At 49.8% G+C, this 16,633-nt stretch overlaps 4 protein-coding genes across 4 annotated transcripts; 1 reads left to right on the top strand and 3 right to left on the bottom strand.

Annotated features, from left to right (window-relative positions):
* Nucleotides 1–180: 180 nt before the first annotated feature.
* EPUS_06103 (DNA polymerase delta catalytic subunit) lies at nt 181–3,555 on the bottom strand (the record flags this gene model as incomplete). Its single annotated transcript, XM_007803827.1, has 2 exons — nt 181–3,099; nt 3,154–3,555. 2 exons carry the CDS (start codon nt 3,553–3,555, stop codon nt 181–183), a joined length of 3,321 nt encoding a protein of 1,106 aa, XP_007802018.1.
* Nucleotides 3,556–4,948: 1,393 nt separating this feature from the next.
* EPUS_06102 (Vacuolar protein 8) lies at nt 4,949–6,920 on the bottom strand (the record flags this gene model as incomplete). Its single annotated transcript, XM_007803826.1, has 6 exons — nt 4,949–6,078; nt 6,129–6,374; nt 6,422–6,535; nt 6,583–6,703; nt 6,753–6,838; nt 6,890–6,920. 6 exons carry the CDS (start codon nt 6,918–6,920, stop codon nt 4,949–4,951), a joined length of 1,728 nt encoding a protein of 575 aa, XP_007802017.1.
* Nucleotides 6,921–10,539: 3,619 nt separating this feature from the next.
* EPUS_06101 (uncharacterized protein) lies at nt 10,540–11,220 on the top strand (the record flags this gene model as incomplete). The annotated part of the gene is made up of 1 exon (XM_007803825.1): nt 10,540–11,220. The coding sequence occupies one exon, from the start codon at nt 10,540–10,542 to the stop codon at nt 11,218–11,220; it is 681 nt and encodes a 226-aa protein (XP_007802016.1).
* Nucleotides 11,221–12,425: 1,205 nt separating this feature from the next.
* Nucleotides 12,426–16,184, bottom strand: EPUS_06100 (uncharacterized protein; the record flags this gene model as incomplete). Its single annotated transcript, XM_007803824.1, has 4 exons — nt 12,426–12,572; nt 12,647–13,148; nt 13,194–15,958; nt 16,011–16,184. 4 exons carry the CDS (start codon nt 16,182–16,184, stop codon nt 12,426–12,428), a joined length of 3,588 nt encoding a protein of 1,195 aa, XP_007802015.1.
* Nucleotides 16,185–16,633: the final 449 nt, after the last annotated feature.

Genomic DNA, 16,633 nt, shown 5'->3' with positions numbered 1-16,633 from the left:
AAAAAGGAGAAGGCTTCTCCCGCCTCCACTTGTCAGCGTCTCTTTCTCCCTCTCTACACACCCACACCCACCTATTGCCCTCCAACTTCAAGTTAAGTTCACAGCCTCCCTCCCTCACCCTCTCTCCCAACCCATCCACCCGCCCAAGCCCAACCCGTCTCCCCATCCCCAACGCATGACCTACCAAACCCCGACATCGCCATCAAACCTGCCCAACTCCCTCTCCCCCTCCTCGACCTCCTTCCTCGCCTTCATGCGCATGTAGAAGATGGGACAATCGCGAGAACTACAGAGGACCTCGGAGTGCATGCTGCCCTGGCAGCGCTGACACTGGGTCCAGAGGCGGGCGAAGCGGACCTCGAGCTCGCTGACGCGGTTGAGCTGTTTGGTGTAGAGCTCGCCGAGGCGGGGGCGACAGTTCTCGCACACGGCGCCGGCCTTCTCGTCCGACGCCCCCAGCGGCTTCTTGCAGCCCATGCACGTCAGGGTCTTCTTGGCGAACTTCATGAGCCCGCCCAGCGTCGGCGCCGCCACCGAGATGGAGCGCGTGTGGTCGCCCGACAGCAGCGACGCCGCTTTCTTCTCCCCCAGGATCGGTTCGAAGATGCGCCCCAGCGGGTTCGCCAGCTGGTTGTCCAGGTAGTATTTCGTGTCGATCGGCACGTTGTTTTCCAGCACGAAGATCGGATCTTCTGATCTCTCGTAGTTTTTCGATCCGCCCGCCCCCTTGACGATCACGTAGGCCACGCGGTCTCCCAGCGTAGGGGCGGAGCCCGCGTCGCGTTTTCGCATCCGTTCCGCCAGTTCGACGTGCGCTTGTTTGGCGGTGTAGTCGGATTTGGACAGGGCTTTGGTGATGACGAGCACCGAGAGGTCGATCTTGTTCTGTAACAACGAGGAGATGGTTTCTTTGACGTAGTCTTGGGCGCCGTCGAGGTCGCGGTCGATGAGGATTTTGCGGAGCACGGTCTCAATCACGGTTTGCACGAGCCGGCAGTTGTCACGGCGTACGGTTTCGATACCTTTGCTGTCCATTTTGTCATATTTGTCTGGGTTGGTCCAGTACAGGCCGGCGTAGCGTTTTTTGTTGATCAGGAGGTAGGGGAAGTAGACTTTTTCGAATTCGAGTTTGATGGGCGTGATGAACTTGGAGGAGACATATGCTGCCGCTTCTTGACCAAGTTCCATGGTCTTCTGCAGCTCCTTTTCGCCAAACTTGACCATCACAGAGTCAGTGTCGCCGTAGATAACTTGAGCGTCGTGAGAGTAGCCATTCGCGATGGTATATTTGCTTTCAACTTCTTCCTTGGTTTTCTCAATCATTTGTCGACCGTATGAAGTTGTACTTGAGGCGATGGCAAGGCAGGGCAACTTGCCTACTGTTGCTCCTGTAATACCATAGACCGAATTGGCGCTGACTTTTAAGGCAAGCTGTCGACCATTGAGTACAGCTTTCTTGAAAGGATCCGTCTCCACCGCGAGTTCTTTCTTGGCCCGTTTTCGAGCACCAAGAAGCTCTTCGAGAATCTGGGTGAGAAGACCTTTCCGAATATGCGATTTGCAAAACATATCACCATTCGGCGTGACGATGTAGTCCTCATCCTTTTTGAGATGGAGCTTCTCGACACTGGTCTTGTTGAGCAGGGTGGTGTAGCAGAGGTTGTGAGCTTGGATGATACTTGGGTATAGAGACGCGAAATCCAGGGTTGCGACAGGTACATCATAATAACCACGAATGGGTTCGATAACAGTGGCACCTTCGTATTGCTCATCAGTTGCTTCGTTTCGAAGATTTGGTATGACCAGTTGTTGTTCGAGAGCTTTTCGGAACAGCTGACTGATGAATTTGACTTGTTGACCTCTTGCAAGCAAGTAGTTAAATGGCACTCCTGTGACTCTTGCCATTTCTGTATAGTTGACGAGACACATCAGTTTGTCCATCAGCCGCTGGGGAAGATATGCATCCTTCAGGCAGTATACTGCCAATCTTCTTCTTGAGTCTGGTGTTCCGTTGTACAGCTCGGTGATCATGGTATGATGCACATCTTCTTTTTGCTCTCCCAAAAAATGCGCGCAAACAGAGTTCAGCGTATAGCTCCTCAACTGATGGTCTCGCTGTACTAGCTGCAACAGATCAAGTTGAATTCTTCCGTTGGTGTTTGTGGCCTTGGTATCTCGATTGCCCATCTGCTTGCTGGAGAAATTGGTTTCTTTCGCACTAGACTGAACGTTCTTCAATCTGGTCCAATACGGAAACTTCTGCAATTTCAAATGCTTCGCTCGATCCAGTAAATACGGAAAGTCGAAGTTGGCGATATTGTAACCAATAATAACGTCAGGATCCGCCTCTTCGAGGAAATCCTTCCACGCCATAAGCATCTTTTCTTCGGCGTCAAAGGGGAGGATTTGAGTGTTTACTATCAGACTGCAAGTGTCAAGGACAAAAACGTTGCGGATAAAGGGTTTGGATTCTCCATATCTTGTCACCACATTTGCGATCTGGATGACGGGGTCTTGATTTGCCTCTGGGAAAACCCCTTTCCGACCAGCGCATTCGATATCAAAAGACAGTATCCGTAAAGGCGCCATTTTGGCCCATTCTCCGTCATTGCTGTGGGCTATCAGATCGCGATAATGGACGAATGCTTCGATTTGGCAGTTCGACAAACGGTCCCGTTGGGGCATGACTGTATATTTCTGTGGAGGAACCTCTACCCAGGACATTCCAGAGATTCCCGTATCAATCATGAACCTCAACACATACTGAATGCTGTCAAAAGTCATGAGTCCCCCTTCCACATTTTTCCACATGCGTTTGTAGTTTCCGGTTCCATTTTCTATTGTAGTTCTCAATTTGTTGATGTACTTTGGATCTGTGACTGTTATTTTGAGATATGGATTTTTCTGATTGCCCTGAAAGCCAAACAAATTTTCTCTCATTACGATCTGGACTGAATGGATGGCAGGTGAATTTTGTGCCAGCTTCGTTTCGAGGTACGCCTTGAATGGTTCGCAATCCGTCCTCACAAAGCTCGTCGGCGCCGCAACATAGAGATAATGTAGGAAATCAGTGACATGCAAGAGCACAGAATGACCTGTCTATCACGGATCATCAGCAAGTAAAGTGAATGAGCAACGCCATGATGATCCCACCTCCGTCACACCAAACAGCTTTAAAACTGTCTTGCCACCATGCAGCGTACCCTCCTCACACTCGATTTGCTGGAAGCAAAGACTGTCTCTCTTCTCATCGAAGTCATCGAGCCCCGGCCGCTGCCACTGCTGATCTTTCTCTGCATTTGTCTGTTTCAAGCCATGAATGTCCTGGGTCATCCTCTCCAAGACCTCCGACTCAAATTGGCTCTTTGGCTGACTGGACCCATATTTGCCCTTAAGTCCGTTGGGACCAGCCTGCGATGAGCTGAAGGAGGGAGCATCGTTGTTGAGCTTGCGCTTTTTCGCAGATTGAGGGGACTTGACAGTGACTCCATTTTGGACGGCTTTGCTTGAGTCAGCGAGGACTCGTTTCGCGGTTGACTTCACTATTCCAGGCATGGTGATTGTGTCAAACTCTGTCGATGCCTGTTAGAGAACTTTAGAAGTTGATGACATTGTGGTTGAATAATGCTCGTTGTGGAATAATTGGAACGCGACTCTTGACGCGATTTGGCTGCAGCTGCACGTTAACCGCTACTAGTAGCAGATAACGATAAGACGTCTTGGCAGAGGAGGAGCTTTAGGAATCCGCGAATATGTGCACAATAACGTAACGTAGTAGGTTCTCACTTGAACATGTTCCAATCTCGACATTTCTCTATCTACTCACCCTGACGCTCATCTCTATCTAGTCCTCCAAGTTGAATTTCAGACACTGTGCCAGTCCCCATCCCTTGACATGAGACCCCCGGCTTGACCATATGAACCTAAAGAGGCCCCAGTTATTCACTGCGTCAGCCGGCTTTTCCTCCTCTCCACCATGCCTATTCTCCACCCCATCCTTATTCTTGTGCTGTAACGTCTCTCCTACGCTAATGTGCTCGATTTGTGCAGAAGAGAGCCTTTTCACTTGAGCCGCAGTGAACAACGACAGAAGAAGCTCACATCAAAAGACAAGCAATTAACAATCGACGATCAGCGGCAGCTAAGGAAGTCTACACAGAGACGAAACATACGTAGTAGTTAAGACCTAGAATATCGAGAGCACTAGGACAGGAGTACTCCTGTTAAAATCTCCTATTGAAAAGCCAAAGAACTGTAGAACTCTACCACTATTAAGTTTGAACGATTCCCGTGATAACATCAAGATCCCGCCAGTGGGAAGTGCTCCTTCTCTTTCCATCATACCATCCCGTTCAGCAAAGCCAAAGTCACAACTTTTTATCCCAAAAACGGAAAGCGGGCTCAATCGAGGTGGATAAAACTTGCCATTGAGCAGTTTGTGCATCAGGATCCGGATGGATATACTCCGTATGTTTATTTAATAAATATTTCAAATCAACGTCTTTCGAGTTGGGAACAATGGGTAAACCAGTGATAAGTGCCATCATGAGGCTGGTTATCCCTTGAGGCAGTCAGCTAGTCTTTGGGTCTTGCGCTGGAAGCCAGCGTGAAAGCATGAGGGAAATCAAAGCCTAGAAGAGGTTGATGGAAAGAGTAAATTATGTCTCTCTAAGCCGAGATAAGGTAATGCGAGGGGAACGCTGATATAGAGAAGACCTCAGAAAGAGTCGGTCCCACGTCAAAACAGAACTCGCATGCCCCTAGTTAGGAGTCCATGTACAACCATTGCAGCACGCTCGCTAGACCCTTCCGAATGGTTCGCCCAAGACGCCACATGATGCATTAGAGCCCCTGGACTTGGAAATTTCCGTGGTATTGTTGCCATTCCAAGGATATTCCCGTTCTTAATGGATGATCCAATACTCCAGCAAACGCCTAGACACCCCACTTAGCCTTCAACAAGCGTCGTCTTTGGTCCTTTCCCCAATAGCTCCAACGACCTTCGAGCGAGGGCCACTACCTCCCCTTCACCATCGTCCGCATCTTCATCGTCTGATTCGATATTCTTTTCAGAGATCGTCTTGACCATCTGAATGATGTCTTCCGATTTGGCGACAAGGCTGACGAGTTTGTTGTCATCCGACTCCAGTAGTTGCAGAAGAGTCCAGATGGCGATATGCTGAAAAGTTGGGTCGCCGCTGGCCAGGAATCGCTTGAGATAGCCGTGAATGCCCCCATTGGGACTAGTCCAGTCCCGAACGAATATCGAGTAGTCACCAACTACGAATATCAGCACAGGAAGGAACCCAAAGGACAGAAATGCGTTACCTTTAGAGGAGAGATTGCCTAACGCCGCGGCGCTGTTGCCTTGTACTTCAATGCTCTCAGAGTCAGTCAAAGGAATGAGAACCTCAAAAACGCCAAGGTTCAGTAGATGTGACTTCAAGTCGTCACTGAGTGCAAGAACAGCAATCGCTGCAGTCATCTCGGACTGTACGCTCAAAGGTACTTGCAAGACAAGCTCCTTGCATTTCTGGACAGCACCTGCTTCGAGCACAAGCTGCTTGTTCTTGTCTGAACTTGCAGCAAGGTTTCGGAGGGTGGAGATGGCATGACATTGGATTTCTTCGTTATCAGTAGAACCTAGCAGTTCGACCAGAGGCTTGAGGAAGCCAGCATCGATGATGGGTGACTCGTTGAGAGGATGTATGGAGATGTTTCGGATGCATGCAACGGCGGAGAGAATGAGGGGTAAATAAGAGGATTGAAGAAGTCGTAAAAGTGGTTGTAATCCCCGTGCACGAACGATCTCGAGCTGATATTTCTCGTCCGAAGCGAGATTTCGAAGAGCAAGGGCGGCTTGACACTGGACTTTGGGCGTTCCCGAGTCCATTAATTGAACAAGAGATTGTACTAGCCTGGACTCAGTTTGCGCTAGCTTCTTCCGGTTCGCGGCGTCCACGGCGATGTTGCTCAAGGCGGTCGTGCAGTAGTACTGGACATCCATATCTGGTGAGGAGAGGAGCTGAACGAGAACTGGAATAGCACCGGCGTTGACCAGCTGCTGCCTGTTGTCATCTGTGGCCAGGTGATTAGCATTATCCAGTTGAGGATTTCGTGCTGCTCACCTGAATGTGTCATGTTGAGCAGCGCGCCAGTTGCATTTCGCTGGACTCGCATATCTTTCGATTTGGCCAACCTTGTAAGTGGGCTTAGAGCCCCGGACCGGGCGATCTTTGCTTTATTGTCCTCATGGGTAGCGAGGTTGGTGATACAACCGACAGCATTGCATTGAACCTCAACATTTGGTGACATCATTTGTCGGATTAGGGGTGGCAATCCTCCGAGACCGACGATGGACAGTTTGTTTTCGGCTGTGAGACATTAGCAGAAGACTGCGGGAGCCAAAAAGGACATGCACCATTGACAGCCAGATTGCCCAGCGCAGCACTTGCTGCCCGTTGAACCTCGATGTCAGGGCTCTGTAGTAGGGAGAGGATGGGTTCGAGGGTATCTCGGTCGACTTCTCGGACATCTGTAGTCATGAGCGAAAGTAGGATGGACGATCTTGAGCAGGTCTACCTCGTTCGGTAATCTCAGCAAAAGTCAAGCTGGCGCTCCTTTGTAGATCCACATTGTCCGAGTAAACCAAGGTAGTGAGTGCTCGAAGAGGTTCACCGGAGAAGAAGTCTGTTTCATGTCGCTGAAAATGTTATTAGCAACGTCCACTGAGCAGTATATGTTGGCCATACATTTTCGAGGTATTGTAGAAGATCTGCGACTGCTTCCCGTTCGCTGTCTGCCAGCACGGGTTCGTATATGCCATCTCTTGTTCGGCCTACACAGCATTTAGTAATCATCGCATTGCGAGTCAGGACCCTAGACAAACCCTTGCAGCATGTAGACAAGCTGTTGCCCATGACCGAGGTTGAGTCCCCAAGGGACCAACTCTGGGTGCTCTGGGTGCTCTGGGAGAGGTTGGGGGTATCCTATCGTTCGGAAGGATAGGTGGGTGGGATTGAAGCGCTTTGGATCGATGTGATGACGGGGAGTAATGTATCTCGAAGATGTGGTGGTGCTCTGGTGAAGAATACCGCGAAATAAGTGTCAGTGCAGCTGTCGAAGCTTGTGAAAGCCAGGAAGTCGTCCCAAAAACTAGCTCCAGGGAAAGGAAAGGACGACCCACTCTGCCGTAGGCCGAGCAATAACGTTGGACTTTGTCATGAGGTTCACATTTCAGAAAGACACCACCTTTTTGATACATATTAATATTATACATTCTACGTCGGAGCATGATCAGAATATCACACAATTAGCAACCCAAATCACGGCCAATCCATGTGGTAGAATTCGAGGTAGCAACATTGCACGTGAGACAACATAGTGAAGTACTGTGCCTCTTGGAGCCTGAACACTGCCGTGAGTGACATGACACGGCGACAATATGCCCAATATAGATTCTGCCTACACCTCTCTACACTTCTCACTAATCATTAAAGCAAAGACGACGGTTCCTCAGTGCAACAATGTAATTGCTTTGATCCATTGCGGTCGATAAGATGGGTGACTTTGACGCCATCTGGACTGATATCCATAACCTATTCAGGGAATTCCTCGCCTTGGGGTTTTCTTTAGGTAGGAAGGAGTCGGTCTTTTGGGTCACAACTTGAAAACATTCGAGGCTATCTTCTCCCTTTCCAGCTTGGTCCGCCACCTCAAATAGTCAAGATCGTCACTCAAGGTTACATATTTTCACCTCAAGTCTTCAGAGCCCCGTCCTTGCTGTAGCAAGGACTTAGACATCTTCTGTTGTTCATGCATAGACCGAGCAGATGCTAAGACCTAGTGAATGTGACTCGTATGCTTTGTGCTGACACTAGATAAAGGTTCATCTTTTCATGTCGGTGTTTGGGTTCCGTCTGACGATGTTCTACTGATATATCCTCTGCAGAATAGATTGTAGCGGGGCAGGCAAGATAGTCTGCACCATAATGTATTTTTTTCTTTGTGATCAGCGCAAATCCCAGCATTCGGAAAGTTGCTCACCGAGTCTCTTCCTATTTCTACCAAGGATCAGTCGCCCTCAAGGTCTGGTAGGTTCTCGGGCTCGGTATGATCGAAGGTCCTCTGATAGTGACATGCTGCTGATTTGGTGCCTCCATTCTTCAGTATCAAGGACAAGTAAAGTGGTGATAAGAATAGTCAGGAATGTGCACACGCAGAAACTGCAGAAGGATCTCAACGTGTATCTGCCCACTAAACACGATCGAGTCTGCCCTATGAGATTGCCCACCGTGCATGCCGCCAATTAGCAAAATGCCCATTATCCCTACTACTAATTCTACATAGTAATGTATGCCGTGGGCCTGCATCGGGCGTTTCCATGGGTCTGCTGCTACCTTCACAGGACACCGGTATCGACTCATCTTAAGACTTGGCGTTCTGGCTGGATCACGGCTGCACGTCTGGTGTTGCTGAGAGATTGCAATGTTGACCAAGGGTAAGCAAACCAGTGAGAGCCCTGGAGCGCAGTAGACGTTCTTGAGCAAAGGTCACAGATCCATGTCGTGTGGCTTGTTGGCCAGAAGGGCCTGGAGTCCTGGAAGCCGAAACGCAGATAGGTAGAGTGACAAGCCACTAATGTAACGTGCACATTTCCTTCGACGCGCCCGAATAGTCAGAGCGGTCAAGGTTCGACGATGAGGCGGGAGAGATCTTTCAGATAAGGGGAACGATGGTGCATGTTATCGCTGCCTCTTAGAAGCGGAGCGGCCGAGCAATTATTTTGGGAGCTAGCATTGCATCTCCAATGCCCTACCGGGAGCTGCGGTACCGCAATTCGGAACCAGTCATAATGAATGCTCAATTGCCCAGGGTGAAGTATGGATTTGGAAGTGAACGTGATGGAAGCATGGGTGCCTATCTGGTGGACTGTAAGAATGGCGGTGGCTTGCTCAGGGTGACTCGAGGATTGGGCACTGTTATTCGTTCGCAGGTTTGAAGTATTTTCCTCTTTGGGTAGTTGGTGGATGGATTGCCTACCACAACTCCAGGACTCCTTCTCCAAAGAGTCACTCTAACAGATGCAAGATTATGCGACTTGCAGATGGACCACCAAAGGTAAGGCGTGGATGGTCTGTATGGTCTGTATGGTCTGTATTATGTAGGCGGGTGGCTACGTTGCATTCTGCTCAGGGCCGGGGTAGGCAAGATGGTCGTGAATCTTCTGTTCAGCAGCGCATAGAAGCTTGCCCGGCGGTGTTGTTCGATCGGTAAGCTCTGGGGTTGTGCGACTTGAAGTTGACCTGTTGTGGGAATAATGATGCGGAAATGTGGGCTCATATGCAGTCTGATTGAGGTGGCTTCTGGAAACTTTCTAGTTGGAATAGAGGCAGCGAATTGGCTGAGGGTCAATTTCACGGCATCTCCGGCTCGTGTTTCTGCGTCTCAGTGACTTGCCGTTGGTTGATGTATAGTTGACCATCTCTTCTGGCTCTTCTGGAACCATAGTTTGCATCAGGCTTGCATCCAGCTGGATGAACCCGAACCAGGGACCACGAAGGGTCGGTCAGGCGGTCGACAGGTCGACAGGCCGCCTGGTCGCCAGGAGTTGCAGGCATCGGGGGGACCCAATCACGCTATTGCGCACCACTAAGCGCTGCTGTTAACCACGTTATTTAAGCATTATTGTCTGATCCATCCCGCAACACTGTCCTATGCCATCCCCAGTTAGCTACAGTTAGCTACAGCCAGCTGGATTCCCCGTAGCTCACCGCCAGAAGATCCGAAGCTCTTGCTGACCCCAGTCGTCTCAGCCTCGTGGCTTGCACATGGTTACTTGGGGTCGGAAACAAGTGGTGACAACACCACTGCCAGGCCAATCACCGCTTGCCTTCCCTTGCACCCCCCCTGGATGGTCTGCCAAATCCACCTCTCCAGTTCCCCTTTCCGGTCTAGCAGGGAAGCACACCGATGCTACCTTCTGAACCCGTCCGACAGATCCAAATCGGTCAGTCAATCTCTCGTCTGCACGTCAGCGCGTTGATGGAAATTCCAAACATTCCCTGTCCTCCTGGTCTCCTTGCAGCAGCAGCGACAGGGCTGCTCTGGTCTTGAATCTACATTCATCAGGCGAGCTATCCCTGCTTGGACCAGTTGTGCGACTGCAGGCTGGTAGAAATGCTACCGCTTTCTACCCAGTACCCTGGGAATGAGTACCCTGGGCAGTTAACGCATGCTCTCATAAGTAAGGTCTATGCAGCTTACACCGCTGTACCTGGAGGACCTTTGGATCCCATGTTTATTTGTTACTACTCGCGTCCAATCCAGTCATGTCACCTCCTTTTGGAAGGACACGGTCTTCAAGCTTGATATAATATCCTACTCCTATACCCTTCATCTAGATTCGTCGTTTTCTCCACCAACACTTCCAAAACAAAACCAATTATACAACAAAAGCCTTTCTCCCTTCGGCCAAGCCATCAATAGTCAACATCATCACAACGTCCATCAACAATGTACTCTCTACAATCACCCACCATGTCTCCTCACCAGCGCACTCCTCACCATTCCCGCTGCAAAGCCAAACGTCTCCTCCTCCGCGACATCCGTCCCACCCCAAACTCACGCAACCAATCCCTCCTCCGCAAATCCGACCTCTGCCCTAAACAGTGCATCTACTGCGACATCTGGAAACTAGCTCTCCTTGTCTATTCGCGACAAGCCCAGCCCACTTCTAAACCAAACACGCCGACTACTCCTTCCTTTCCAACACGCCAACAATCACAATCATACTACTCGCCCCGCCCGTCCCCCACCTCACCCTATCCACCAAATGACCACCAACAAGCTCTCAGAGCCGTGGAAGCAGGCCACACCCTGCAACGCGCACAACTATCTTCGATCCTCTCCATCTGCACCGTCGAAGGAGCAGAAGAGTCCGAAGGCCTAAGAATCGCGCACGATAGGTGTCTTGGTGCGGTGTTGGAGCTGGTGAGGAGGGAGCGCGCGATCAGGAGGGAGATGTCGCAGGAAGAGGAGCGGGAGGAGCAGGAAGAACAGGACCGAAGGGAGAGGGAGAGCCGGCAGAGGGAAGCGATGCTGAAGAGAGAAAGGGAGCGAAGGGAGAGGGAGTTCGAGTACCGATATGCTGGGGAGAGCTGTGGCTACGGTTCTCTGAGGAGGGGCAGCGGAGGTGTGGTGGTCAGTTGTGCCATGTGAGGTGCAGCCCTGCGGTTTCCAAAAGTTTCTTTCTCTGGCCTTTTCTATTTGGAGCGAGCGCAAAGCGAGCCGTTGAGTTGAGCGAAGCGATTTCCTACTCTGAGCGAGTATCGTGTATTTGGACTGTACTTGTACTACTAATATCGAGGGGCTCTGTCTGATTATGGAAGAAGGGGGAGGGAATGACACGATAAGCTATGAGAACAACACGCTGTACAATCACGATCACGATCAACATTACCAAAGAGACCGGGCTTACTTAGCTACAATAATGTTTGATTCTATTATTTCCCTTTCAACCGCTGCACAGTGAATCTAGAGACGCTTACGATCGTGCAAACAGAGGAGCGCCCCAAACAATCCTAAAAACAAGAAGTGCATGTAGAGGAACGATACGTTCAGATCCAAAAGTCGTATTCTTTGCGACTCCTATTCTTGACCAGGAGCCCTACCTCACTGTTCCTTCGATAACTATTTCATCTCATCAGAGCGGTAAGCGAAGACCCCACCCCAAAGCCTTCCCAGCAGATCAAACGGCCGCTCCGAATATCCTCCTTGTTCTAGACTGCAGCCTTCCCCCGTAAATAGTTGGAGCTTAAGCGAATAAGGAAGGAAGGTAAGTTAGTTAAAGCTACTTTCTTTGCTGGGGGCTGAACTACACGTGGTCAGCTTTCCGACCTCTGCAGGGATCATTCTCCCATTTTGGATCCCTGTCTCGTATGATGCTAGTCTGAGTCACGCAATCCCACGTGGTGGGTCTTCGAGCAATCCACTAAGTAACCGAAACGACCTATCCGTGGGGCTTCTTCCTCCAACCGCCTGGAGAGCAGATACGGTTCCTCTGTTACGAACACGAGAAAAAGAATGTAGCAGCCTTGCTGAAAACTTAGGCTGATGGCTATAGGGCTTAGTACCGGGCTCTCGGGTGGGTCGGATGCAGCTGAACTCGAATTTGAACGGGAAATGATGTGTGCTGGTTCGTGTGTTTGTCTGCTCGCAGGGTGGGTAGGCGTTTTTTGGTGACCCAGAAGTCCAGGTAAGACAGCAGGGATGTGTATGACAACGCCAGGGACTTGGAGCGAAATGGCGGGCTGAGGCCGTTTTTTGCTAAATGATGAAACAGTCAACGGTGGTGCCACTCTGGTAGAATTTCATCTGACGCTATTTGTCAGACCTTTTTGAGACGATGACTGCATCATGGGCCGTCAAGCAATGCCTGCTGGCTCCATATTGGGTCTGGTCAATCCCGCAACGACCTCTTTGAGGTCTTTCGCCGGACGTGACCAGTCCTGTGTAAGAATATCCCCATTAGGCAGCTCGGTGTACAGTGCATCAGCAGCTGCCTTCCTAATCTGCATGTGGCTCAGTCAGCAATCATGCCACGAATTTTGTTGGGACTGCAGAGTAAAGTCGCATAGCATCTTACACTAGGGTATGGATGTAGCAGCAAATCCCTCAGCTTTCCGAGGGCATTGCTCCTTATATCCTCTCTTACTGCTAGTGCTCCGTATATTTTGACAGCAGCCTCTAACTTGCGGATATTGGTTGATTTGAAATGGGCTTTACGGACAACATTCCATAGTTTTCGCGCTGACAGCCTAGGCCCAAACTCTCCTCCTGGCTCAATGCCTTGCTCTAGTAGAAAGGCGATGGTTTCGAGTAAGGGCGTAGCTTGACGCTCGTCCGTGTATAAGGTCTCTAACAGAGTGACCAGCATTTCAAGAACTCTTCCCGCCCGACAATCCGAAGAAGCGTTGACTATACTCTGAATCAAAGTAAGACGTGATACACGCATCAGTTCTTCCGTACCAGACGTGGTAGAGTGTACGACTCCCTGAAGAATACAAGACTGCAGCCAGGGCACCTGTAGATATTGGAGAAGAGCGGAAAAGTAGCGTTGAGAAGAGACGTCACTAACGTGGGAGAAACTGGTTGGGCGTCAGTATAATCCAGGAAATAAGAAGCGTACTCACAATTGAGGTGAGTTGATACTCAATCCCCCCAGGAAAACTTGAATACATTTCCATGCCTCAAATCGCAGCTTGTCAAGCTTTTCTCCAGCAAGTCGAAATAGTCTTTGTACGAGTTGCTGTACATCATGTTCAGAAATGGCGTCTGGTCTCTGCGTCAAGCTTGATAAAAGAGCTGAAACAGTTTTGACAGCCTCCAGTCGTGCTAAAGAGCCCACGTCGCCACGTTGATCATTGGTATAGTTGTCTAGTGCTGCACACAGAGGCCCTGCACAATCCTCTTCCCCCAAGTGCGGTATGATCGATGTGAGACTGCGAATAGCTATGACGTGTGTCTCGATCGGCCACTCGCCTTGGATAAAATCCCTCAATCGTGCAAACACTCTACTTCTGGCACTCTCTTTCATACCCGTCTGGCTTGCCGGCTTCTCTTTAGGCATAACTGGGTATGTACTGCCTAAAGCGAGAATACGGCCTTTGCTGCTAAAAGAGGAATGTCGTTGATGTTTAGCATTAAGCCAGTTTTCAACAAGGCACACCTTTCGAGTTTCAGGGAGTCTTCGTAGCAATTCGAATGCAGCATCTGCGCAGGCAACAAGCGCAATATCATGATCGGCTCGAGTGAGGCACAACTCCAAGACGTCAATTAGATCATCTGAAAAATTGGAGGGAGTTTCAGGCGCTCTGCGCATAAGTGAAGATATTAGGCTGACAGCTCCCTCTAAAACAAGCTCGGGGATGAACTTTCCTTTAAGACTGCCTAACAGTTGACCGTCTATACTAATTCCTTGCAGTAAGAGGTGTAGGAGGGATGCTATTGGGGTCCTGGGCGTGGAATTGAAATCAATAGTGCTACCGAGATCCAAAGTGTCCAATATGCGTGACATTGTCATCAGTAATCCATGTCGCATTTCTGCTATAGTCTTTGAATTCTCTATAGGCAACTTGCTCGATTGCTTCTGAAGGGTTTCCAATACGGTGAAGCTGTCAGAGGATGATTCCATGGAGGCCAGCTCACTGATTGCTGTAGCGGCAGACCTGCGAGACTCCTCGTCTACAGCTCTGACACCTCGCCATCCAAGTAATGCATTTAAAAGAGCCCACCTGTAGACATCAGCAAGCTTGGCGGCATCGTGAGCGACATCTAGCATTGCTCGTGACCGTCTGGCAACTGCATGATAATCAATGACTTGTATTAAAGCAATTCCCGCGGTGACTGTGTCAGGGTGTCTCCCAATCAGTTCTTGAAGTGCTGCAGATGAGCCTCTTCGAATGTTTCCAGAAGGATCAAGACAGGCCGAAACAACGAGCTGGTTTGCAACGATTTGAAGAACTGACGTTTCGCCGGTGGTGGGAAGCGTGGTCCCAAGCGCTGGCAAGACGCTGGCAGGCTCGATACGTTGAAGCTCAGGCGTAGCGTATTTACGAGCCAGTGACCAAAGACCGAAGCATGCGGCATCCCTGACGACTCCACCGAGCGAAGTGCCACCTGCTGATCTCTGTTCGAAATCTAAACCTGAAAGGAGGGATCGAAGAATTGGAGGCAATTGATCTGGTGGAGCTGTTCTTCGAAAGAGCAAATGACCTAGGGTCAACAACAGACCCTGCCACTTGAGTGAATTCACAGCTGTCACGTTGCGCAACATTGTTTGCATATCTTCACTCATCAAAGGGCTGAATGTCACTGGATCTCCGGAATCCGGCTTCTCGTACAAAATATCCTCTTCCAGAGTGTCTAAAACTGCTTGGACAACTTCGGCCTTCATACCTTCATCGAGTTTGTGGGCCAGCATGCTTAGAGCCTTGCTGGCGGCAAGTCTTACAGGGGTGTCTTTGTCACCTAGAGCATTGAGAAGATACTGAACCATGCCCTCTAACATCTCATACAAGGTATCGATAGATATAATATCGACACGGTTGCTCGAATTGAGTGAAATGAGATGCAGCATGGATGCACGCAAGATAACCACCAACATCTTCCGAGCAGGTGCTGATGCTCGGATCATGCTGAACTCCGCCGAACCTGCTGTAGCAGCCTTGAGGCCAAAGTCAAATGTACTGATCAAGAAGGGAGAAACATCATCAGCTGATCCAGATTTCATTATAACGGATAGAATAGAAAGATATCCCAGACATTCATATGTTGTTGCTGTGGGCCTCTGCGCGTAACCGAGTAGACTTGTGAGCATTAATCTCGCCAACTCATCAAGCAGTCCCACGCGCTGCAAGTCAGGACGAAGGGCGAGCCGGACTATCAGGAGGCTGGCAGATTCCCTTTCCTTACCTGCAACGCCTAAGTTCTCCAAGCCAGCATGAAGGAGCGCTTTCGAAATGATAGGAAGACGAAGGTGTTTGAATTCTTCATCAGCCCATAATTTGAAGCACACATTCTCATCAGAGGATGAAACCGATTGTAAGTCAAACGGGGTGAGGACGAGGTGTGAGAGCCATAACAAAATGATATATCGTTCTTGCCAGACCAAGTTCGGCTGGTTCAGTAGCAAGGCTTCAAGCATCGGTTCGAGATATCTCGGCTCATTGTTCAGGAATCTAGTGATCACCTTGACACCACGAACTTTGCATAACGTATTCAGAATACAGCATATTGCAGATGGTAAGGGTGATGTCTTTGGAACAGGGGTCGAAGCCTCAGGCCGACTCCCATATCGCCCATTCACTAGACAACGTAGAAATGCGCCTATCAGAGGGTTGACAAGTTTTGGTAGAAGAGGGTCGAGTAATTGGGGCCATTCTTGGAAAAGATCGAGCTGATATCGACTTATCAGCACAAGTCCTCCATGTCGCCAAGAAACCGCTCACAAGGCTGATGATCCTTTCGACTCGGGAGTCAGAGATCCACAACTGGTGTTCTGAAGGCTTCGTGGCATCGGACGCATCTTCTAGCAATTCATTTAGCCTTCTCGATATGTCCAGGAGCAGGTCGGCAGAAGCGCGATATAGCTTGACGTCCCTGTTGCCATCTGGAGCATCCATGATTGCGGTGCATAGATCATGGTGATTTTAGTGAATAGGTCTCTTGTCCAGGTATCATCAGATTTCGAGATACTGTTCAATATTTCTTCTGTGATGGTTACAAACCAAGTTAGTGCACGTGAGAACGCGATAAGCTTGCTTAGGTTAGTTAAATTAGAGCGGTTAGTTACGCGTGGACTGGTGACCTATCTTCGGCGAAACTTCGGCCCCAGCCTCGTCGACCTTCTGGATACCCAATGCGTCATTCGAGAGACAGAACAAGGCAATCAACAAAGAACAGTCACTCAATATGGATTCTTAAGTCACATCCACAATGCGATCTGCTTTGTGCGAAGCACTTGGCGCTATCCAACAAGTACCAGAGTATTGACAGCTTTGGCTGCGCAATTGTGGGACAGATACCCTGTACCATCGACCAAGGTTCTAAGCGCCCTGGTGCCGGAACACAT

Source organism: Endocarpon pusillum (genome assembly GCF_000464535.1).
Source record: "Endocarpon pusillum Z07020 unplaced genomic scaffold scaffold2738, whole genome shotgun sequence".
Taxonomy (NCBI): Eukaryota; Fungi; Ascomycota; class Eurotiomycetes; order Verrucariales; family Verrucariaceae; genus Endocarpon; species Endocarpon pusillum.
This window is presented reverse-complemented; position numbering and strand designations above follow the sequence as displayed.